A 21,204-nucleotide genomic window follows, 5' to 3' on the forward strand; every position below is an offset into this window, starting at 1 on the left:
CTGTGACCTGAAGCACATTTAGAATGATGGAGAATTTCTTAATTATTTAGAATAAGATTTGTCTCTTCCTTTCCTCAACTGTCATCCTTTTGTTTCTCAGTAATAGTGACTTCGTATTGTCCACCAGCCATTGTGTGATAGGTCCTAGAGAGGCAGGTTTGCTAGCTGAATGTGCTCTCTTCATTTGCAGAAAGGAAACAGAAAAGTGAATAATTCAAATTGACTTTCAAATTGTTTTTCTGACCTGTAGCCAGAGAGAAAATCAGGTGGTTAGCTGGAAATCCTGGTTTATGGATATTATTCTTGCTTTGTGTATAAAAATTCGTTACAGTTTATATGGAGGTGCTGAAGTGATGGCTCAGAATTTAAGAGCATCTGCTGCTTTTGTAGAGGATCCAGGTTTGGTTATCAGCACCCAAAATGGTGGCTCACAACCATTCATACTCCAAATTCGAGTGGTCATAATGCCCATTTCTCACCTCTTCTTGGCACCAGGCACACACATGGTACACATTCAGACATGCAGACACAATAATAATGCATATTAAATAAATGAATCTAAGAAAAAAATTAGACTCACTTTGATATATGTATGATCAGAGGCAGAAATACCTAATACACCTAGCACTGAAACAGTGAGAAATTAGGCATTCTTTAAGAAAATTGTACTTTACTAACACAGGAAACTCGGGAAGTAAAAGTTTTGAATTCAAGTAGAACTTGTCATTCAACATGATTGACAAGATGCTAGGAAAACAACATCCACAAAACCAGTTGAAGAGAGTAAGTAAAATAACACATTTTTGTGAGTCAGCAAGAGAAGGTATAAGAGTATGGATAGTCAGGGGATCCACAGGTATACTTGCTAAGTTGTTAGACTTTGATTTTGGGCTTTAATTTGACTATAATAAAGAAAGAATCCAGAACAACCCAAGGAGGAAGGGCAAATAGGCAACAAACCTTCTAACTCTACTTCTTTAAAAAAAAGTAGTCCACAAGTCCAGAAGTATTTCTGTGAGCTGGGAAGGAAAGAAGGGTAACCAGTGGATGGCATTGGGAATGCTTGAACTTTCATAACTACTAGTCCTGCAGAGTTAAGTTAAAACGATAAGTGACTTTGCCAGTAATTTTAATATTTAGAGTAAATGATCAATGCCAAGCAAAATGGTACTTGGCAAAACATCTTCAATAGGAGAAGGGAAACATGAAAAAAAAAAAGAAAATTAAAACTTTCCCACAATTTGCAAGTCCAGAGATTTATATTGGTGTCTTAAAAAGCTTAATGGGAACATGGCTCATTTGAGGACATAACTGAGATCAGCAGTTACATTGAAGAGTGTTTATTTGGCAGGGCCCGAATTAGTCTCAGCCTGTGTTGCATCAGCTAACAATCCATTGCTCAAGGCAACTCGCATAGCTTAGCCAATAAAAAGGTCTTCTGTATACCATGAGGCCATGGTAGGACTGTGGGTATATTAGACACCATACCTATAGGGGACCAGATAATATCAGGACCACTAACACAATCTACCAATGGTGCCAAGTAAGAAATATCATGTGACCATGTGTTGTGTCAAGAAAAGATTACCGTCACAGATCTTAGGCTAAATGCTTGATAAATTATGTTCATATGCTTTATCAAAAGATGCCAAGACAAAAGTAACAGATAAGCTCTAAACTGAGGGAAGCGATTTGTATGTGTGTAACTCCATGAAATTAAGAAAATAACAAAAACAAGCAGTTAGAGATATATTAGAATTCTAAAACAAAAACTGCGTAGGTGGTCCTTAAATAGCTAAGATATCTTTATCCTCACAGATTAATATTAAGGTAATTGTACATGGTCCTGGAGATGCTCAGGTGGGAAAGGTGCTTACTTCCAAGTCTGAAGACCGGAGTTTGCTCCTTAGGACTCATGGTGAAAAGAGAGAACTGACTTCCTAAGGTTGTCCTCCAAACCTGCTGTTTCTGTGAGTCATCTTTGTTATAGTGTGAAATAGAATGATGAGCAAGCATTCCAGTCTTCAAGGGAAAACATTTAATCTTTTATCATATTTCATCTGCCTTTGTAAATTGAAGAAGTTCTAGTCTTAGATTTTTAAGTTGTTTTTATCCTGAAACTGTTAGAAATTTTCATACTTTTTAAAAATCTATTGAGGTGATTATGTATTTTTTCCTGTGTTCTATTAACATGGCATATTACATTGTTTGATAGTTATTGTTAAGACAACCTTTTATTCTTTAGATAAAGTCCAGTTTTGTGGAGTCTCAGTCTTCATGTTTGGTTTTCCAATTAAGTTCTCTTTTCTCTGTAATTTAGTCTCCTCTATCCCTCTCCTGTTCCCTCCTAAGCTTCTCTTGGTTTTAGGTGTTGGCTGTTATTTGCAGCAGTCCTTATTTTCCTTGCTTTTAGCATCAAAGATCATTTGTACATTTTTCTTTTTTTTAATTGGTTTTTATTGAGGGCTACATGTTTCTCTGCTCCCCTCCCTGCCTCTCCCCTCTCCCCTTTGACCCTCCCCCAAGATCCCCATGCTCCCAATTTACTCAGGAGATCTTGTCTTTTTCTTCTTCCCATGTAGATTAGATCTATGTTAGTCTCTCTTTGTATCCTCATTGTTGTCTAAGTTCTCTGGGATTGTGCTTTGTAGGCTGATTTTCTTTGCTTTATGTTTAAAAGTCACCTATGAGTGAGTATGTTACAACAAGAGGGTCCCTTGTTTGTTCTGGCTGCCCGGCTAGCATGCACCAGAAATAACCACAACAGAAACTGTATTCATTAAAACACTGCTTGCCCCATGAGCTCCAGTTTTTTATTGGCTAATTCTTGACATCTTAATTTAACCCATTTGTATTAATCTGTATATTACTACATGACTGTCCCTTACCTGCAAGATTCTAACCAGCGTCTGTTTCGGGCAGAAGATCTGTGATGTCTCTCACTCTGCCTTCCTCCTCCCAGCATTCATTTCTGTCTTCTCTGCCTACGTAAGTTCTGCCCTATCAGACCCAAAGCAATTTCTTTATTCATTAAGCAATGAAAGCAATACATTAACAGAAGAACCTCCTATACCATTTCCCCTTTTCTGTTCAACAAAAAGGAAGGATTCAACATAGTAAAATTCTAGCAAGAATTACAGTTACAATATTTATATCTATTTTATCTTATAACAGAGGAAAAGTATAAATATTACTATCTATTCTTTAACTCCATCAAAGACTCCAGAAGGATATAATATTATCTTAGTAAACAGGAAGTACATTGTGAGCAAGTTACAAAACTCTTAAGAATTGACAGAGACATCTCACTGCCTGTACAATCACCTAAAGTTCTTCTGTACCATTGGGGCATCCATCTTTAGTCTACAGGCCCATAGTATCCAGCAGATTTTTCCATGAAGCAGGAAAATTTAAAGACAGTTCCGCCTGTATTGGCAGTTTTCAGTTACTTTCTTTTGTGTCCTGCAGAATGTCTCATAGACTCGTTTATGAAGCAGGAACCCCAAAGTACCATCTCACCTTTAGGCAAGTTTAGCAGTCGTCTCTCTGTGGGTACTGCATGTCCAATGAAACAGTCCAGGCAAGAGCAGTTTCTTGCCCAAATGGCTAGCAGACTCCATAAGGAGCCTTTTCAATGCCCATCTTCCTCAGGAAGTAGCTTGCTTCTGCCAGGAGCAAGCGTGTCTCATTGTCATGAAAATTCCTAAGTTACTAAAACATTTTAAATGCCATATTCTGTAGTCTTTGAAAGATATTAAGAATGCCTATCTATATGAAATATATCTATGCACATCTAGAAAATCTAACTAACATGACTACAAACTTGACTATTATAGATGAGTATCTATTAACCTATATTTCTTAATTATACATTACATATTTAAATGTGTCATGGACCGACTCTGTGGAGCCACTTAGACCGTGGGAGAAATAGGATCTTGGTACTGAGGAAGGCACAAGGTCGGTGATGACAGACAAATACAACACACAAGAGAGTGGTTTGAATCTGCTACAATTTTACTGAATTCATGTTTTCATTATATAGTTTTCAAACAAGGAACAAATCAGAAGGTCATATATCATTAGTTGGCACAGTATGAAAGCTTCTTTTTGTTACATCAGCGATTTCTAAGAAAAGCATATTATCAGGAACAGGTGTTAGATATAAAATATCCTTTGAAGAGGAACTCTTGTCCCTGAGAATGTAAACCTCAGACAAGTGGTTTCATCTTATCTAAGATTAGAAAGTTTCTGTTTTATTATCGCTTTCATGGCCCTCTCAAGCTCCTCTTTCTAACCCTTTCTTTATCTCCTCTAGTGACCAAATATGCCTGACAGCTCTCTGCACCTGCCAAAATATACTTTTTTGTACCTTCTTATGCAGCAGACACCATGGTGGTCGGGATCTAGCAAGCCTATCTATAAAATTCAAAGTATAATACTCTTTGTCCATCAACATTAACCCATCTATTCCCTTGCTCATCATACACCCCCGTGTATGGCAAGGGTTCTGCTGTAGTCTTATACATTCCCATACTATGCTTCCCTATCCCAGAGTTGTTCCTGAAGAGATAATCCTTGTCTTGTAGATATAAAGAATATCATTAGTATAAAAACGATTGTGCAAAGCTCATATCCCGCATAGCCAGCTAATCAAGAAACCTGTCTATGCCTCACTGGCAGCCAATACTGGGCCATCTGCCATTGACCTCCAGGAAGCCTGGTCCCATAGGACATGTAGCTCCCGTCCGGCATAATGACGTATGTCATGTCACACAGACAACACTGGAGTTGGTGTGGCATAAATGAACTACACAATCATAATACATTAGTCAAGAGCAGAAATATACATATAACAAGATTAACCTTAAATTTGCATCAATAAACCAAGATCCATACCAATGTAAATTATTTATATCTATATCATATCCTGTAGTGATGAGCTGCTGGCAGGCCTGCTTTTCATCCCACCTGGCTCCTGCACAGCTAGCTTTACACCCTAAATAACAACACACAAATTGTATTCATTTAAACACTGCTTGGCCCATTAGCTCTAGCCTCTTACTGGCTAATTCTCACATCTTGACTAACCCATTTCTAATAATGTGTGTAGCACCACGAGGTGGTGGCTTACCGGGAAAGATTCAGCATGTCTCACCTAGTGGCTGGCTCCATGGTGTCTAACTCAGAGAGGAGAGGCATGGCATCAGACTAACTTCCCTTCTTCCCAGCATTCTGTTCTGTCTACTCCACCTATCTAAATCCTGCCCTATCAAAAAGCCAAGGCAGTTTCTTTATTAACCAATGAGAGTCCTCCGTCAATATCCCTCTTTAAATGTAAAAGAACATTTATAAACAATATTTGGGAATATGGGTATAGATTGCTTTTGGTAAGATTGCCATTTTTACTATGTTAATTCTGCCTACCCAAGACATGGGAGATCTTTCCACTTTCTGGTGTTTTTTTCAATTTCTTTCTTTAAAGATTTAAAGTTATTGTCATACAAGTCTTCCACTTGTTTGGTTAGAGTTACTCCAAGATATTTTATGCTATTTGTGGCTATTATGAGAGATGTTGTTTCTTTGATTTCTTTCGCAGCTCTTTTATCATCTGTGTACAGGAGGACTACTGACCTTTTTTTTGAGTTAATCTTGTATCCTGCTACGTTACTGAAGGTGTTTATGAGTTGTAGAAGTTTTTTTGGTAGAATTTTTGGGATCAGTTATGTAAACTATCATATAATCAGCAAGCATGGAGAATTTGACTTCTTTTCCGATTTGTATCCCCTTGATCTCCTTTTGGTGTCTTATTGCTCTAGCTAAGACCTCAAGAACTATATTGAATAGATACGGAGAGAGTGGACAACCTTGTCTTGTTCCTGATTTCAGTGGAATCGCTGGGAGTTTCTCTCCATTTAGTTTGATGTTGGCTGTTGGCTTGCTGTATATTGCCTTTATTGTGTTTAGGTATGTTCCTTGTATCCCTGCTCTCTCCAAGGCCTTTATCATGAAGGGATGTTGTATTTTGTCAAAAGCTTTTTCAGCATCTAATGAGATGATCATGTGGTTTTTATTTTTTTAGCTTGTTTATATGGTGGATTACATTGACAGATTTTTGTATGTTGAACCATCCCTATATCTGTGGGATGAAGCTGACTTGATTATGGTGGATGATGGTTCTGATGTGTTCTTGGATTCTATTTCCCAGTATTTTATTTAGTATTTTTGTATCAATGTTCATGGGTGAGATTGGTCTGTAATTCTTTTTCTTAGTGATGTCTTTCTATGGTTTGGGTATCAGGGTAATTGTAGCCTCATAAAAAGAGCTCGGCAGTGTTCTTTCTGTTTCTATTGTGTGGAATAATTTGAGGAATATTGGTATTAGTTCTTCTTTGAAAGTCTTGTAGAATTCTGAGTTGAAACCATCTGGTCCTGGGCTTTTTTTTTTTTTTGGTTGGGAGACTTTTGATGACTGTTTCTATTTCTTTGGCAGTTATAGGTCTGTTTAATTTGCTTATCTGGTCTTGATTTAATTTTGGTAAGTAATATTTAACCAGAAAGTTGTCCATTTCCTTTAAGTTTTCCAATTTTGTTGATTGAGTAAAAATTTTTGAAATATGACCTGATGATTCTCTGTACTTTCTTCATGTCTGTTGTTATGTCCCCCTTTTCATTTCTGATTTTGTTAATATGGATATTTTCTCTCTGCCTTTTGGTTAGTTTGGATAAACGTTTATCTATTTTGATGATTTTCTCAAAGAACCAACTCTTTTTCTCATTAATTCTTTGTATTGTTTTCTTTCTTTCTATTTTGTTGATTTCAGCTCTCAATTTGATTATTTCCTGCTTTCTAGTTCTCTTAGGTGAGTTTGCTTCTTTTTGTTCTAAAGTTTTCAAATGTTCCGTTAATTCACTAGTGTGGTATTTTTCCAGCTTTTTTATGTAGGCATTTAGTGCTCTGAACTTTCCTCTTAACACTGATTTCATTGTGTCCCATAAGTTTGGGTATGTTGTGTGGTCATTTTCATTGAATTTTAGGAAGTCTTTAATTTCTCCCTTTATTGCTTTCTTGATCCATTGATGATTCAGTTGAGCATTGTTTAATTTCCATGTGTTTGTGGGTTTTCTGCAATTAGCATTGCCGTTGACTTCTAGTTTTAAACCATGGTGATCTGATAATGTACATTGGGTTATTCCATTTTTTTTTATTTGTTGAGTTTTGCTTTTTTCCTGAGTATGTGGTCAATTTTAAGAAGGTTCCATAAGATGCTGAGAAGAAGGTATATTATTTCCATGTTTGGATGGAATATTCTATAGATATCTGTCAAGTACATTTGAGTTATAATATCTGTTAGTTCTCTTACTTCTCTGTTCATTTTTTGTCTGACATACCTGTCCAGTGGTGAGAGGGGAGTGTTGAAGTCTCCCACTATTAGTGTTTGGGGTTTAATGTATGATTTAAGCTTTAGAAGTGTATTTTTTTTTTTACATATGAGTGTGCCCTTGTATTTGGGGCATAAATGTTCAGTATTGAGATTTCCTCTTGATGGATTTTTCCTGTGATTAATATGAAATGTCCTTCTTTGTCTCTTTTGACTGATTTTAGCTTAAAGTCTATTTTGTTAGATATTAGGATAGCTACACCTGCTTGTTTCCTAGGGGTCCATTTGATTGGTGTATTTTTTTCCCAACCCTTTACTGTGAGACGATGTCTGTCTTTGAGGTTGAGATGTGTTTCTTTTTTTTTTTTTTTTTGGTTTTTCCAGACAGGGTTTCTCTGTAGCTTTGAAGCCTATCCTGGAACTAGCTCTTGTAGACCAGGCTGGTCTCGAACTCACAGAGATCCGCCTGCCTCTGCCTCCCGAGTGCTGGGATTAAAGGCGTGCGCCACCACCGCCCGGCTGAGATGTGTTTCTTGTATGCAGAAGAAGGATAGATTCTGTTTTTGTATCCAATCTGTTAACCTGTGTCTTTTTATAGGCGAGTTGAGTCCATTTACATTAAGGGATACTAATGACCAGTTATTGCTACCTCCTGTTAATTTAGTTTTCATTGTTGGTGATGTTAATTTGTGTGTTTTTCCCTTGTTTGGGATTTGCTGCTATGAGACCATCAATTGTCTATGCTTTTGTTGGTGTACCCAACTTCCTTAGGTTGGAATTTTTTTTCTATTATTTTGTGTAGGGCTGGGTGTGTGGCTAGGTATTGGTGAAATCTAGTTTTGTCGTAAAATACCTTGTTTTGTCATTCTATGGTGATTGAAAGTTTTGCTGGGTATAGTAGTCTGGGATGGCATCAATGGTCTCTTAAAGTCTACGTAATGCTTGACTACAATCTACTGGCTTTCATTTACCTAAATGAGAAGTCAGGTGCAATTCTGATAGGTCTACCTTTATATGGCCTTTTTTCTTTGCAGCTCTCAATATTCTTTCTTTACTCTGTATGTTTAGTGTTTTGATTATTATGTGGCGATAGGATTTTTTTTTCTTGGACCCAGTCTATTTGGTGTTTTGTAACCTTCTTATATCTTCATAGGCATGTCTTTCTTTAGGTTGAGAAAGTTTTCTTCTATGATTTTAAGTATATTTTCTATGCTTTTGAGTTGAAATTCTTCCTCTTCTTCTATACCTATTATTCTTAGATTTGGTTTTTTCATGGTGTCTCATATTTCCTGCATATTTTGGGTTAATCTTTTGTTAGATTTAATGTTTTCTTTTACTGATGAGTCTATTTCCTATATTGTTTCTTCAGCGCTTGAGATTCTCTTCCATCTCTTATATTCTGCTGTTCATGCTTGTGTTTGTGGTTCCTGATCATTTTCTCATGATTTCTGTTTCTATAATTCCCTTGGCTTGTGTTTTCCTTATTGTCTCTATTTCAGTTTTCAAGTCCTTAATAGTTTCTTTCATATGTTTGATTTCTTTTTCTTGTTTTTCTTTATGTGATTTGCTGATGTCTTCCAATTTTTTGTTTGTCTTTTCCTCCATTTTTTAAGGGAATTTCTCATTTCCTCTTTAAGAGTTTCAAACATTCTCTTGGAGTTAATTTTTAGGTCATTTTCTTCTGCCTCATCCATATTTGGTTGTTCAAGTCTTGCTGTTGTAGGGTCTTTAGGTTTTACTGGTGTTGTGTTGCTCTTGGTGGTGTTCCGTGTGTTCTTAACTTTTCTACTCATCCTTTTCTCCAATAGGTGTGGTTGGGACTGTCGAATAATTTCTGTTCTGTTGAATAATCAACAGATTCTGTTGAATAATCTTCTAGGTGCCAGTGAATCCAAAGCTCAGATGGTTGTTCCTCATGGTACAGTCAGTGCCACACTTCTAGTTACCTTGTTGGTTACTCTGTATTCCTGGAAATAGCTCAGTGCTCCTGTGCTTTGTTCTGCTCCCTTGGAGTTTGCTGTCTCAGGCCTACTTTGGCCTAGGTTGCCGGATAGGCCCTATTTCTGTATATCCTAACCCAGATTCCCTCCAGCAGAAGTCCCTGGCTTGGAGTTGGTTCTGCAAAGGTTTCTGGCTCCAGTCTACTGCCTCAGAGTTTCCAGGCTTTGGTGCACCCAGAACCACAGAGGACCTGGCTCAGGCTTTCTCCCTCAGAGGTCCCAGACTCATGCTCGGACCCACGGAGTTTCCAGGTTTCTGCCTATTCTCTTTGATGTCCCAGACCAATGCCCAGACCCACAGAGTTCCTGACTCAGGCCTACTCCCTCTGAGGTCCCAGACTGACGCCTAGCCTTGCAGAGATCTCTGGCTCCTCCATTTGTACATTTTTTCACCCTAAACCTGGAATTATTTCCTCCCCTTTCCCCACTTCCATGCCCCATGGAGCCTATTTCTTTAGCAGTAAACTACAACTGATGTATATATCTTGGCTGTCATAGCTTCTAGCTCATGTGCTGTATTGCATAGCTATTTTGCTCAATTTCAGAATATATACGTAATAGTTTCCCTTTTGCAATAAAAAACATGATCAGTGAAACAAAGCCAGAAGATTCCAGTTATTCATATTTATAAACTGATAAAAATAAAAGCAGTGGTATACTTTGAAATATATGCACGTAGTTTAAAAAAATGTAAGTGGGATGACGCAACTTAGCAGGTAAGAGATTGTTGTCAAGCCTGGCAAACTAAGTTTTGTCTCTGAAACCTATATTGTAGGAGAAAGCTAAATCCTACAATTGACTTCTGATGTGAGGGTGTGTGTGTGTGTGTGTGTGTGTGTGTGGTGTGTGTGTGTGTGTGTGTGTGTGTGTGTGTGTGTGTCTGTGTACAGGAAGAGTAGGTGGTCAGGTCCAGTCTTAGTTACATACTGATTTTTCAGGCCAGCATCAAACTAACTCAAAAAGGGAGTAGGCATGAAAGAAAGAACACAAATTCAGAATGTTGCTATTTTAGGAACTTGGTGGGGGTACAGTGAAATGAATACACGTAAGCTGTTCAGTGATAACTATGATAGTCTTCTCCTACATACTTGTCTCTAATGGATGCCTAAACTGCAAGCCATACTGAATAAATATAGTAAAGTTTTATTTATGAATTAGGCACAGTGAGAGAATAATGATAAACTCATTAGAATGACCTACTGTATTACAAGTTATGCAGATATGGCCTTTCTCAACGTCTCTTACTATACTTCTCATTGAAAGGGAACACTTGACTTCTTTGTCAGCATCACTTTGTACTTTAGAGCCATTGTTAAGTAAAAAATAGCATGACTAGAGCACAAGCACTGTAAGAGCAAGTCAGTGCACTTGATCCCTGGGGCTGCTGCTGCATGACCTGACGGCAGAGAGTAGACCAACAGAATTCCACAGTCAGCTGGAGCGAGGAAGGGGTGTGAGATTTAACACTCTCCTTAGATAAGTTACGAGTTGTTTACTTCTGGGTTTTCCATTTGATGTTTTCATACTACAGGTAGCTGAAACTATGAAAAGAAGAACCATGGGTAAGGGATAGATGTCTGTTTTGCTGTTTATTCTGGAAAATATACATAGGGTCTAGTCTTTCTATAAACAAAACATTTCACATTTCTCAGTTTTGACTTTTGAAGACATTTGTGTGCAGTGAAGGACTATTATTATTTCCTACTTTGTGTAATTATTATTTACATAATTTCTTACCTTTTCTAAAAGTAGATGGGAATTGTTAAAATTTAAACTATGACCTTGTTTTTTTTCTGCTGTTAATGTTAAGTAAATTAGATTCACATGCTGATATAGTTAATTTTGACCATTGCAGTGTATGCAGAAATCAGTGTATGTGTTTTATAAATCTAAACATGAAATAATCAAGCGTTTATAAAGATAGAATAACCATATGACTTTGATGTAGACAGACTCTTATACAGGGCACAAAACATTCCATACTTGTAAGAAATAAGAACACATTTGTAGTGAGGGGCTGCGGGCAGGCCTGCTTTTCATCCCGCCCAGATCCCACAGGGCTAGCTTTACATCTGAAATAACAACACACAAACTGTATTCATTTAAACACTGCCTGGCCCATTAGTTCCAGCCTCTTATTGTCTAATTCTCACATCTTGATTAACCCATTTCTAATAACCTGTGTAGCACCACCAAGTGGTGTCTTACCAGGAAAGATTCAGCATGTCTGACCTGGTGGCTGGCTTCATGGCGACCGGCTCAGAGAGGAGAGGCAGGGCAATTGCCCAAGGCATCTGCCTCACTTCCCTCTTCCCAGCATTCTCTTCTGTCTACTCCACCCACCTATGCTCTAACCTATCAGGCCAAGCAGTTTCTTTATTAATTAACCAATGAAATCATCAGATAGATAGAAGACACACCTACATCATTTTGTTGGTTGGTGGTGGCACACACCTTTAATTCTAGCACTCAGGAGACAGAGGCAGGTGGATCTCCCAAGTTCAAGACAGCCTGGGTTTTTGAGTGAATTTCCGGACAACCAAGGCTACACAGAGAAACCCTCTCTCAAAAACCACATGCAAACAAAAACAAAGAAAACTGTGCATATTAAGATCCACTCAATTTAAATATTCCCTATCAAAGCATCATAACGTATGTATGTCCTTGTGTTTTCACAAAATAGAATATGCAGTTAGGAAAATTACAACACTATAATCATACCATCAGCATGGATGAATCTTAGAAAATGCCAAATAATTATATACTTTATGATTCTATTTGCAAAGTTAACAGGCAGAATATCAAGTTTGGAAAAACAAAATGATAGAATACTTTTTATCTGCAAAGGGATAGAAAGGCAGGTTTTGAGGTGCTGACAGTATTCTGTTTATTAATTGACATGCTAACAAGATGCATTGACTTGAAGCAGATTTTTCAAGTTCCATGTTTATTGTATATCTTCGTGTATTTTGCATTTCTGTAAAAGATTTACCAAAATTGTTTAGCTGTAAAGGGAAATACATAGTTTCTGTTTGTGTAGGGAGAGGAGGGTTTGACTGTTAATATATACTTTTGCATGTATGTGTGTAGACTCTTTCTAGGGTATGGAAGAAACTGATATGGTTGTTTGCTATGAATGGTGTAATACAAGATGCCTGGGAGACTGGGAAGGCAACAAATTCTGATAACAAATGCACCTTGTTCTTCTTGTGTTAGAACACATGTTTACTCAGTTTTAGAAAGGTTTACACTAACTGAATGGATAGAATGGAATTAACTTTTATCAGTGGTGCCCAGAGAGCTGAGGGTTACATGTATTCACCTGACATTTGCAGATGTGACTTTATACCCAAGGAGTTCCTCCCATTAGGGCAAGGATCGACTTGAGCCCTTGGGTGTATATATATGTAATGCAGGTACCCACATGCAAATGTCCTTTTCTTGCTGTTGCGTGATGGAGGACTCTCATTGGCTAATAAAGAAACTGCCTGGCCCATTTGATTGGCCGGCCCTTAGTTGGGTGGAGTAGACAGAACAGGAAGAAGGAAGTGAGGTAGATGGCTCAGCCAGACTGCCGTGCCTCTCCTCAGGGAGGCAGTTGCCATGAAGCCAGCCACCAGGTCAGACATGCTGAATCTTTCCAGGTAAGACACCACTCGTGGTGTTATATAGATTATTGATATGTGTTAAAGCAAGAGATGTGAGAATTAGACAATAAGAGGCTGGAACTAATGGACCAGGCAGTGTTTAAAAGAATACAGTTTGTGTGTTGTTATTTTGGGGCATAAGCTAGCAGGCGGCCAGGAGCGGGTGGCGGGTCCTCACTACAGTTGAGTAGCAGATGTGGTTAGGTACCAGGCACTCACTTGAAGGAGTCCACAAATAGCTCTGGTGTGCTTACCATAGGCCTGTCTTTCCAAACAGCTCTCAGTTTTAGCACACAAATTGGTTTGTATAGGAGTGAATGAATGACAGAATCCCTTCCTTGACCTACCTTCCTCTGCTTCTGAACAGATAAGTCATCAACATGATGAACAGTATTATACTATCAACTTCTGTGATCAGTGCTCTGTGCTTACCTGTGAGATCACTGGTGATAACAGGCTTTCTTCTGTATAGTTCTTATTTAAGTAATTCAAATTTGAATAACCAGAATGAGTGAAAATAGCTTATGAGATACAGACCTTTCCTCTCTGTGTTTCTTTTCCCTGGATTTTAGCATTCTGTATTTTTGTTGGCCTTGCACATGGTTTTTATTTGTTTCAGATTTGTTTCTATCAAGGCTTCTTTTTGCCCAGATCTTTTTAAAGCATTGTACCTCTTTTATCTGATCATATATTTTTGGATATAAAAAAGGAACTCTTTAATGCTGTTAACAATAGAACTTAATTCCGATGTATAAAACTACTCTCTGTGTATGCTGCATCTAGTACTCAAGTTTGGCCTTTATTTCATAAGATCTTTCTATAAGTAATTGTTATTTTATGCCTTGGTTTTTTGTATGTGTTGGGGGGGTAGTGTATGTGTGATAGAGGGAGTGCACACAGGGCATCTGTGAAGGTCAGAAGACAACTTTGTGGAGTTAGTTCTCTCCTTTGACCTTTATGTGGATTCAAGGGATTGAACTCAGGTCATCTGGGCATCATTAGAGTTGTGCAATAAGTACTTTACCAGCTGAACCACTTTGCTGGGCCTATTCTCTGTCCCTCCCCCCACCGCTTCCTCTGTTTCTCACTACATATACTCTGTCTCTCTGTCTCTCTGTCTGTCTGTCTGTCTGTCTGTCTGTCTGTCTGTCTGTCTCTATCTATCTGTCTATCTATCTATCTATCTATCTATCTATCTATCATGTGGGGTGGATATGTGTTGTTGTTTGTTGATTTGCTAGGCAACAAACTGAGAATTTTGGACACACTCTCTACCTCAGAGATAAATCTCCATTCCCGTTTATTCTTGGTGTATATATACCTGATCTGAAAGAGTTTAGAAATTTCAAAAGGATCATGTATCTTCCATTTTATCAGCCAAGGAGTTGCCCGTGGCCCAGTGACACTCTCTGTATTTGACAATAGTGTTTTACTTTTCCCTTTTTGTACGTGTCATAGGTGGAAGAACTGTTGATGGCCATGGAGAAGGTGAAGCAGGAACTGGAGTCCATGAAAGCTAAACTGTCCTCCACTCAACAGTCCCTAGCAGAGAAAGAGACGCACCTCACCAATCTCCGGGCAGAGAGAAGGAAGCACTTAGAGGAAGTTCTGGAGATGAAGTAAGTCTGCACCTTTGTGCTTTGGGCTCCACTCAGTTGAAATGCTTCTGCTCGTTTGTTTCTGTATCTTTGTGCATTACCCTATTTCAGGTAGCTTAATTATCTTGCCAGCTGATTTTTCCTACTTTCTAGAACAAATTTTGTCAAGCATAACACAAAGGAAAATTCAGGTCAGCTGGGGAAGAGGCCATTGCTTCTCGCATCTTATTACCACCCTATATCTTAGAAATGGTACAAAGTTCTTCGAGATGGGCAAAGTAGCCTCCCCTATAAGGTACTTTGTGAAACCTAATGACCTGAGTTCATTCCTTAGGCCCATGTAAATGTGGAGGGAGAACCAATTTCATAAAGTTGTCTCCTTACTTTTCATGCATATGCTCACACATATACAACGTAATTTTTTTATTAAGGAAAACACTTGTTCTAAGCATTTTCAAATGTATATAAAGTAGGATAGTATAATGAATTACCATAGTTGCCATCGTGTTTTGATAATTCATATTTTGTCACACCAGACAACAATTTCTATAAAATTGTCAGTTTTAACAAAGCATTACTATAATTTGTTATTTTCCTTCTTACCTCACATTGTGTAGGTTCTTGAGATTGAAATCTCTAACTACTAATATACTTAGATTGTTCTCTTTATATTCTGTGAACTTGTTAAAAATTGTTAAAAACAAATATGTCTCTTAATCACAGTGGTGGTACTGTTTCAATTACAATTAGCAGTTATTTCCCACACATACAGCCTCTGCCGTTCTGCCAAACCCAAGTTTCTGGTGCTGTTTGCACACTGCACAAGATGTCACACCACGGTATCTGTATTTGTCTGGGCTTCTTAACCTCTTATCTTACTTAGGTAATATCTGTCATCTGATATTACTCTTATTTTCTCTTGCTTGATCATCCCACAATCGTCTTCTCTACTTCATTACACAATCTCTCTTAGATAAAATAATTTTTTCCCTCAACAACTAGTAGTTTAGTTTTTAATGTCTCTTTTCTGTTGTTTTGAACTGTGATACATTGCAAATACCTGGATAAATGCAGTAGCTTAGGATCTTGCCAGGATCCCTGTAGAAACAGACAGGCTTTGTGAAAGCAACACTGTGAATTTAAGTATCAGTTGATCCATTTTCTTATCATAACCTTCCCACTAAGCTCAGATGGCAACTTCCAGAAATACAGAAGTTTGTTTGCTGCTAGAATTTCCTTTTATTATTAAAACTTTGAGACTGTATGAACAATGTGTGTGGGGTTTTTTTTTATGCTTGAATGAAAGGTAATTGCGAGGGGTTTGTTTTATAGTAACATGGTACCAAAATTCATTATAAACTTTCCTCACCTATTCTAGGAAAATAAATACCATGATTTACGAAACTTATCAATAAGGTCTTAAGTCTCACATAATAAACAAAGTAAAGAATATAGAGGTATGTGTCAACAGTATAGAAATTTATATACTTGAAAGAAAACACTTAGCCTTTGCTTTTTGGGATGACCCATTTCTTAAATCACTTTCTAAGTTTCCATGTTATATTACAGTGACATAGTGATTTTTTTAAAAAGATTTATTTATATTTTTATTTTATGAGTATTGGCCTACATGTGTATCTGGTGTGAAGGGCAGAATAGGGTGTTTTGTAACTAGGGTTACAAATGGTTTTGGGCTATCATAATGTGTGTGCTGAGACTCAAACCTGGGTACCCTCAAGGAGAATCTAGTGCTCTTAACTGCTGACCTTTCTGTAGCTCTCATCATGATGTTTTGACTTAGATATTTTACAAACTTTGTGTCGTGGACACTACCTTCTGAAAATCTTTAACAGTGGTTTAGGCTTTCTGTTACACATAAATTCCCTACTATCTTCTGTAGTCTTCACCTAAATCATTCTAGTGTTAATAAAAACTCAGAGTTAGAAAAAGAACTAAAAACTAATAAATCTAAGGAACAGTGGAGGGGTGATCAGCTGACCCTACTCTACATTTTTCTCTTCACAAAACCATGGAAATCTTCCTCTCAGCCTCTCTTTCTGTCTTCCTTTTCCTTTCTATTCAGCATCCACAGTCTCCAACAACTCTATGGCTAATCCTGGTCAACCAATTGCTGACGCTGTCCTTGATTCAAGGTGGCTTTATTGCCACAGCTAGGTTGCAGTGCAAACAATTCTTATGAAACATTTCCCTTTTTTGTATAAAAACAGAAGAGTTTTAACTCCCACATAGTTAAACTATACAGCAGCAACAATTATTAGGTGGGAAATACATTCACAATGTCCAGTCCATTAGTATTTTCAAATTCAAATACTCCATTATCTGTCCTATTTTGGTGAGTTCAGAGTTTTGTACTTTATTTACTTTCTATTAAAACTATGGGCCGGGCGGTGGTGGCGCACACCTTTAATCCCAGCACTCGGGAGGCAGAGGCAGGCGAATGGAAATAATCTGTTGTTGGCTAAAGGTTCTATGGTGATATTTAAGATAATCATCAGTCTGACACAGGGCAAGGCCAGTTCAGGCGTCCTCTCCTCTATTGCTTAGGGTCTTAGTTGGGGTCATCCTTGTGGATTCCTGGAGAATTTTCTAGAGCCAGGTTTCTTGCTAACCCCATAATGGCTCCCTCAATCAGTATATCTCTTTCCTTGCTCTCATATCTGTCCTTCCTTCATCTCGACTATCCCATTCCCTCAAGTTCTCTTCAACCCTCCCCTTCTCCCCTTCCTTCTACTCTGCCCCCATGCTCCCAATTTTGTCCAGTGATCTTGTCTGTTTCTAGTTCCCAAGTGGATCTATATATGTTTTTCTTTGGGTTCACCTTATTTCTTAGCTTCTCTAGGATCATGAACTATAGGTTCATTGTCCTTTGTTTAAAGCTAGTATCCACTTATGAATGAGTACTTGCCATATTCATTTTTTGGGGTCTGGCTTACATCACTCAAGATAGTGTTTTCTAATTCCATCCATTTGCATGCAAAATTTAAGATGTCATTGTTTTTTACCACTGAGTAGTATCTAATGTGTGAACGTGCCACACTTTATTTACCCACTCTTCAGTTGAGGGGCATCTAGGTTGCTTCCAGGTTCTGGCTATTATAAATTATGTTGCTATGAACATAGTTGAACAAATGCTTTTGTAGTATGATTGAGCATCTTTGGATGTATTTCCAAGAGTGCTTTGCTGGATCCTGAGGTAGGTTGATTCCCAATTTTCTGAGAATCTGCCATGTTGAATTCCAAAGTGGTTTTCATTCCCATCAGCAATGGATGAGTGTTCCCCTTACTCCACATCCTCTCCAGCATAAGCTATCATTAGTGTTTTTGATCTTAGCCATTCTGACTGGTGTAAGATGGTACCTCATAGTTATTTTAATTTGTATTTCCCTGATAGCTAAGAAAGTTTAACATGTTTTTAAGTATCTTTTGGCCATTTGAAATTCTTCTGTTGAGAATTTACTGTTTAGTTCACTATACAATTTTTAATTGGGTTATTTAGAAATTTATTGTCTAATTTCTTGAGTTCTTTATAAGAAAAATATTCATTCTAAGATATTATCTTCTCTCCATGTACAAATTTCTGTAGGAGAATATATAGATGGCACTAAGACCAGAATACAGTCAATCTCTTGCTTCAAGCAATCCACATGTGCATCCAGTAATTTCTCTTCTACCAAAGCCAATTCTTTCTCAGCCTCAGATGATAATTTTCTTGGACAGCTTAAATCCTTATCACCTTGTAAGATTTGAAATAAATTACCTAGTTCTTGATTTGTTAATTTAGTTTTGTGCCATACCCAGTTAATATCTCCCAGCAGTTTTTGAAAAATTATTGAGTTCATTAATTGATCTCTCCTGATTTATACTTTCTGTCATTGAATTTTCTGTAAACCTATTTTATATCCTAGGTAATTAATAGAATCTCCTCTTTGTATTTTTTTTTTTCAGGAGCAATTTGTGGTCCTTAGCAAAGCAAAAAAATTCTTTACCTCATTAAGCATTTTTTCTAAAAAAAATCCCAAGTCTGAATCAGCTAGTAAGATGTCATCTATATAATGGTGAATTATAGATTCAGGAAACTGTTTGCAAATAATTTCCAATGGCTGTTGTACAAAATATTGGTGTAAAGTGGGGCCATTTAATATCATTTGTGGAAGAATTTTTCACTGATACCTTTTACCAGGTTGAAAATTATTATTAATAGGCACCATGAAGGTAAACTATTTTTTATTCTGTTCTTGTAAAGGTGTAGTAAAAAAGTAATTTTTAAAAGTCAATTAGTATAATTGAAGGCAAAAGACTTCCAGGCTATAAAGAGCCCACTGACTCACCTCATTTATGACTCTTAAATCTGTTAATGTTCTCCATTTTCCAGATTTCTTTTTAATGAAAAATATAGGTGAATTCCAAGGATTGATTGATTCTTCAATATATTGACCATTTAGCTGCTCCTGTACCAGCTGTTCTAGTGCCTATAATTTTTCTAATTTCAAAGGTCATTGTCCTGTCCATACGCATTTATCAGTTAACCATTTTAAAGGTAGATCTGTTAATACCCTTGAAAGACCATCAGCTGTTGTGCCCTGTTTATGTATAACCTGAAAAGATATGTAACTGTTCTTGTTAATACCTTTTGATATTTCTCTCAGAAGCATTCTTTGTTTATAGTTTTTCCTGAGGTTGGAGGAATGCTAATCTGTGCTTTCCATTGCTGCAACAAATCATGTCCCCATAAATTCATTGTTAGCTACATATGGTTTTCATTTTCCTTCTGGCCTATACACTCGACCCATCTTACATTTTGTTTTCCCTGAGATAAAGTTCAAATTCCAAGAAGTTGAACTTTTACATCCTGAAGAGGCCAATCTGGATGCCAAGATTTTGGTGAAATTATTGTTACACTTGTACCTGTTATCTATTGACCCTTCAATTTTAATGTTTTTTATATGTATTTATAGCTTTGATTTCTGATCCTTTTTAGCACTTTGCCAAAATACTTGCTTTCTGGTTTCTCTTGACCTTTTTGTTTTAGCACCTGAAGCTGTTCTGTCTTTGATTACATCCAAAGCAGTGTGGCTTTTAACAATAGGTATTAAATCTTTTAATTGCTCTGTGGATGAGTTTCTCTGATGCTCATAGGGAATGAGTGAGTCAAGTTTGATATTCAAGCCTATAGGAGACCCCTCAGGGTGTTTGCCAATGACAAAGGGTTACCTTGCCTGTCCCTTGAGCTGTATTCATTAACCCGATGCTTGCCTTTGCCAAACCTTTTGTATACTCCAGTAGGCTGGGGCCTTTTATTTGGATTATCTCTAGAAAAAAATATTGTTTCTAGGAATATCTTGCATATAATTCCTTTTCAAATGACCCTGTTTACCACAATTAAAACATCCAACATTTTGATTTTTCTTAGAATTTTCAAACATTACTTCTATTAAGGCACCATCATAAGCATGAGATCCAGTACCAGCTGAATTTCTAATTCATTAATCTATGGGTGGTAATCTTGCTTTTAAAGGTCTCATCACTCTTTTTGCATTATGAATTAGCATTTTCAAAAGCCAAAGATTCAGTTGATTTTTCTCTAACTTCTGGATCTGATATCATTCTATTTACAGCTCAAGTCAATCTTTGTTTAAAAAAAAAAAAAGTAAAAGCAGTGAAGGATTCTTTTGGGTCTTGTATACCTTTAGTAAATGACTCAATTTTCTTTCCTAATTCTTCAACCCTGTCCTAAGTATTAAAGCTGCTGTATGACAGAGAACCAAGGGGTGATCATCAAATCTAGACTATCTGCATATCAGCACAATGGCCTTCTCTTATGAGCTGGTTTGGGAAATTTCTGTACCTCTAGCCCTATGGTTTGGTTCTATTTCCATTGTAACTGAGGGCCAGCTTCCAATATTGTTGTAGTTAAATATTCCCAGCCTTTTGGGACAATTCTGTTTCAAGGTACCCATAAATTTAACATCTGCTTTACTTAGGGTGAATGCATACTATATAACAGGACTGCTTCTTTAAATCTCTTCAATCTAAAACTTCTGCGGCATTCCAGTTACCTTCTACATAGCCTTGGGGATGCCTGTCATCTGGTGATCATTCTTTTAGAGTAACTGGATAAACTAAAGTTGGTTTTCTAATAACCTTAGCCATTCTTTTTCAATTTCATAATGCAATGGTATGGTAAGTTCTGCTCTAAATTTCTATGTCTGTTTCTGAAAACTTTTTATTTTCAAAGTACTTCTTTCTAAGGCTTGTGTCTTATCAGCCAGAATTTCATTATTTTCATTAATAAGTCTTGCTAAGGCTTGTATCTCATCAGTGTTAAGTCTCTCTAAAGCTTGCATCTTATCATTAGTCAGTTTTTCTCAGGTTTGTATCTTATCAGTCAATTTTTCATATTTGTCATACTTATCAAAACATTTTTAGGGATAAAATATAAATCACCAAACTAATAATGAATTAAATTGGTATTTTGTCAATCCCAGCTAAGTGATTTATCCCCTTATTTATTTTTTTTTCATTTATAAGCCATCCATAGTAGCATAAAACATGGTCT

At 37.1% G+C, this 21,204-nt stretch overlaps 1 protein-coding gene across 7 annotated transcripts in view; it reads left to right on the forward strand.

The window, feature by feature from the left end:
• The window catches only part of Erc1 (ELKS/RAB6-interacting/CAST family member 1), a 327,887-nt gene that overhangs the window by 162,925 nt on the left and 143,758 nt on the right, over positions 1 to 21,204 (forward strand). For all 7 annotated transcript variants that reach the window (XM_038318227.2, XM_042054451.1, XM_038318230.1 and 4 more), the window contains one exon: positions 14,488 to 14,648. In XM_038318227.2, coding sequence (XP_038174155.1) covers positions 14,488 to 14,648 — 161 coding nt within the window. The remainder of the gene's footprint in view (positions 1 to 14,487; positions 14,649 to 21,204) is intronic.

The sequence above is a fragment of the Arvicola amphibius genome, chromosome 2, assembly GCF_903992535.2.
Source record: "Arvicola amphibius chromosome 2, mArvAmp1.2, whole genome shotgun sequence".
Lineage (NCBI taxonomy): Eukaryota > Metazoa > Chordata > Mammalia > Rodentia > Cricetidae > Arvicola > Arvicola amphibius.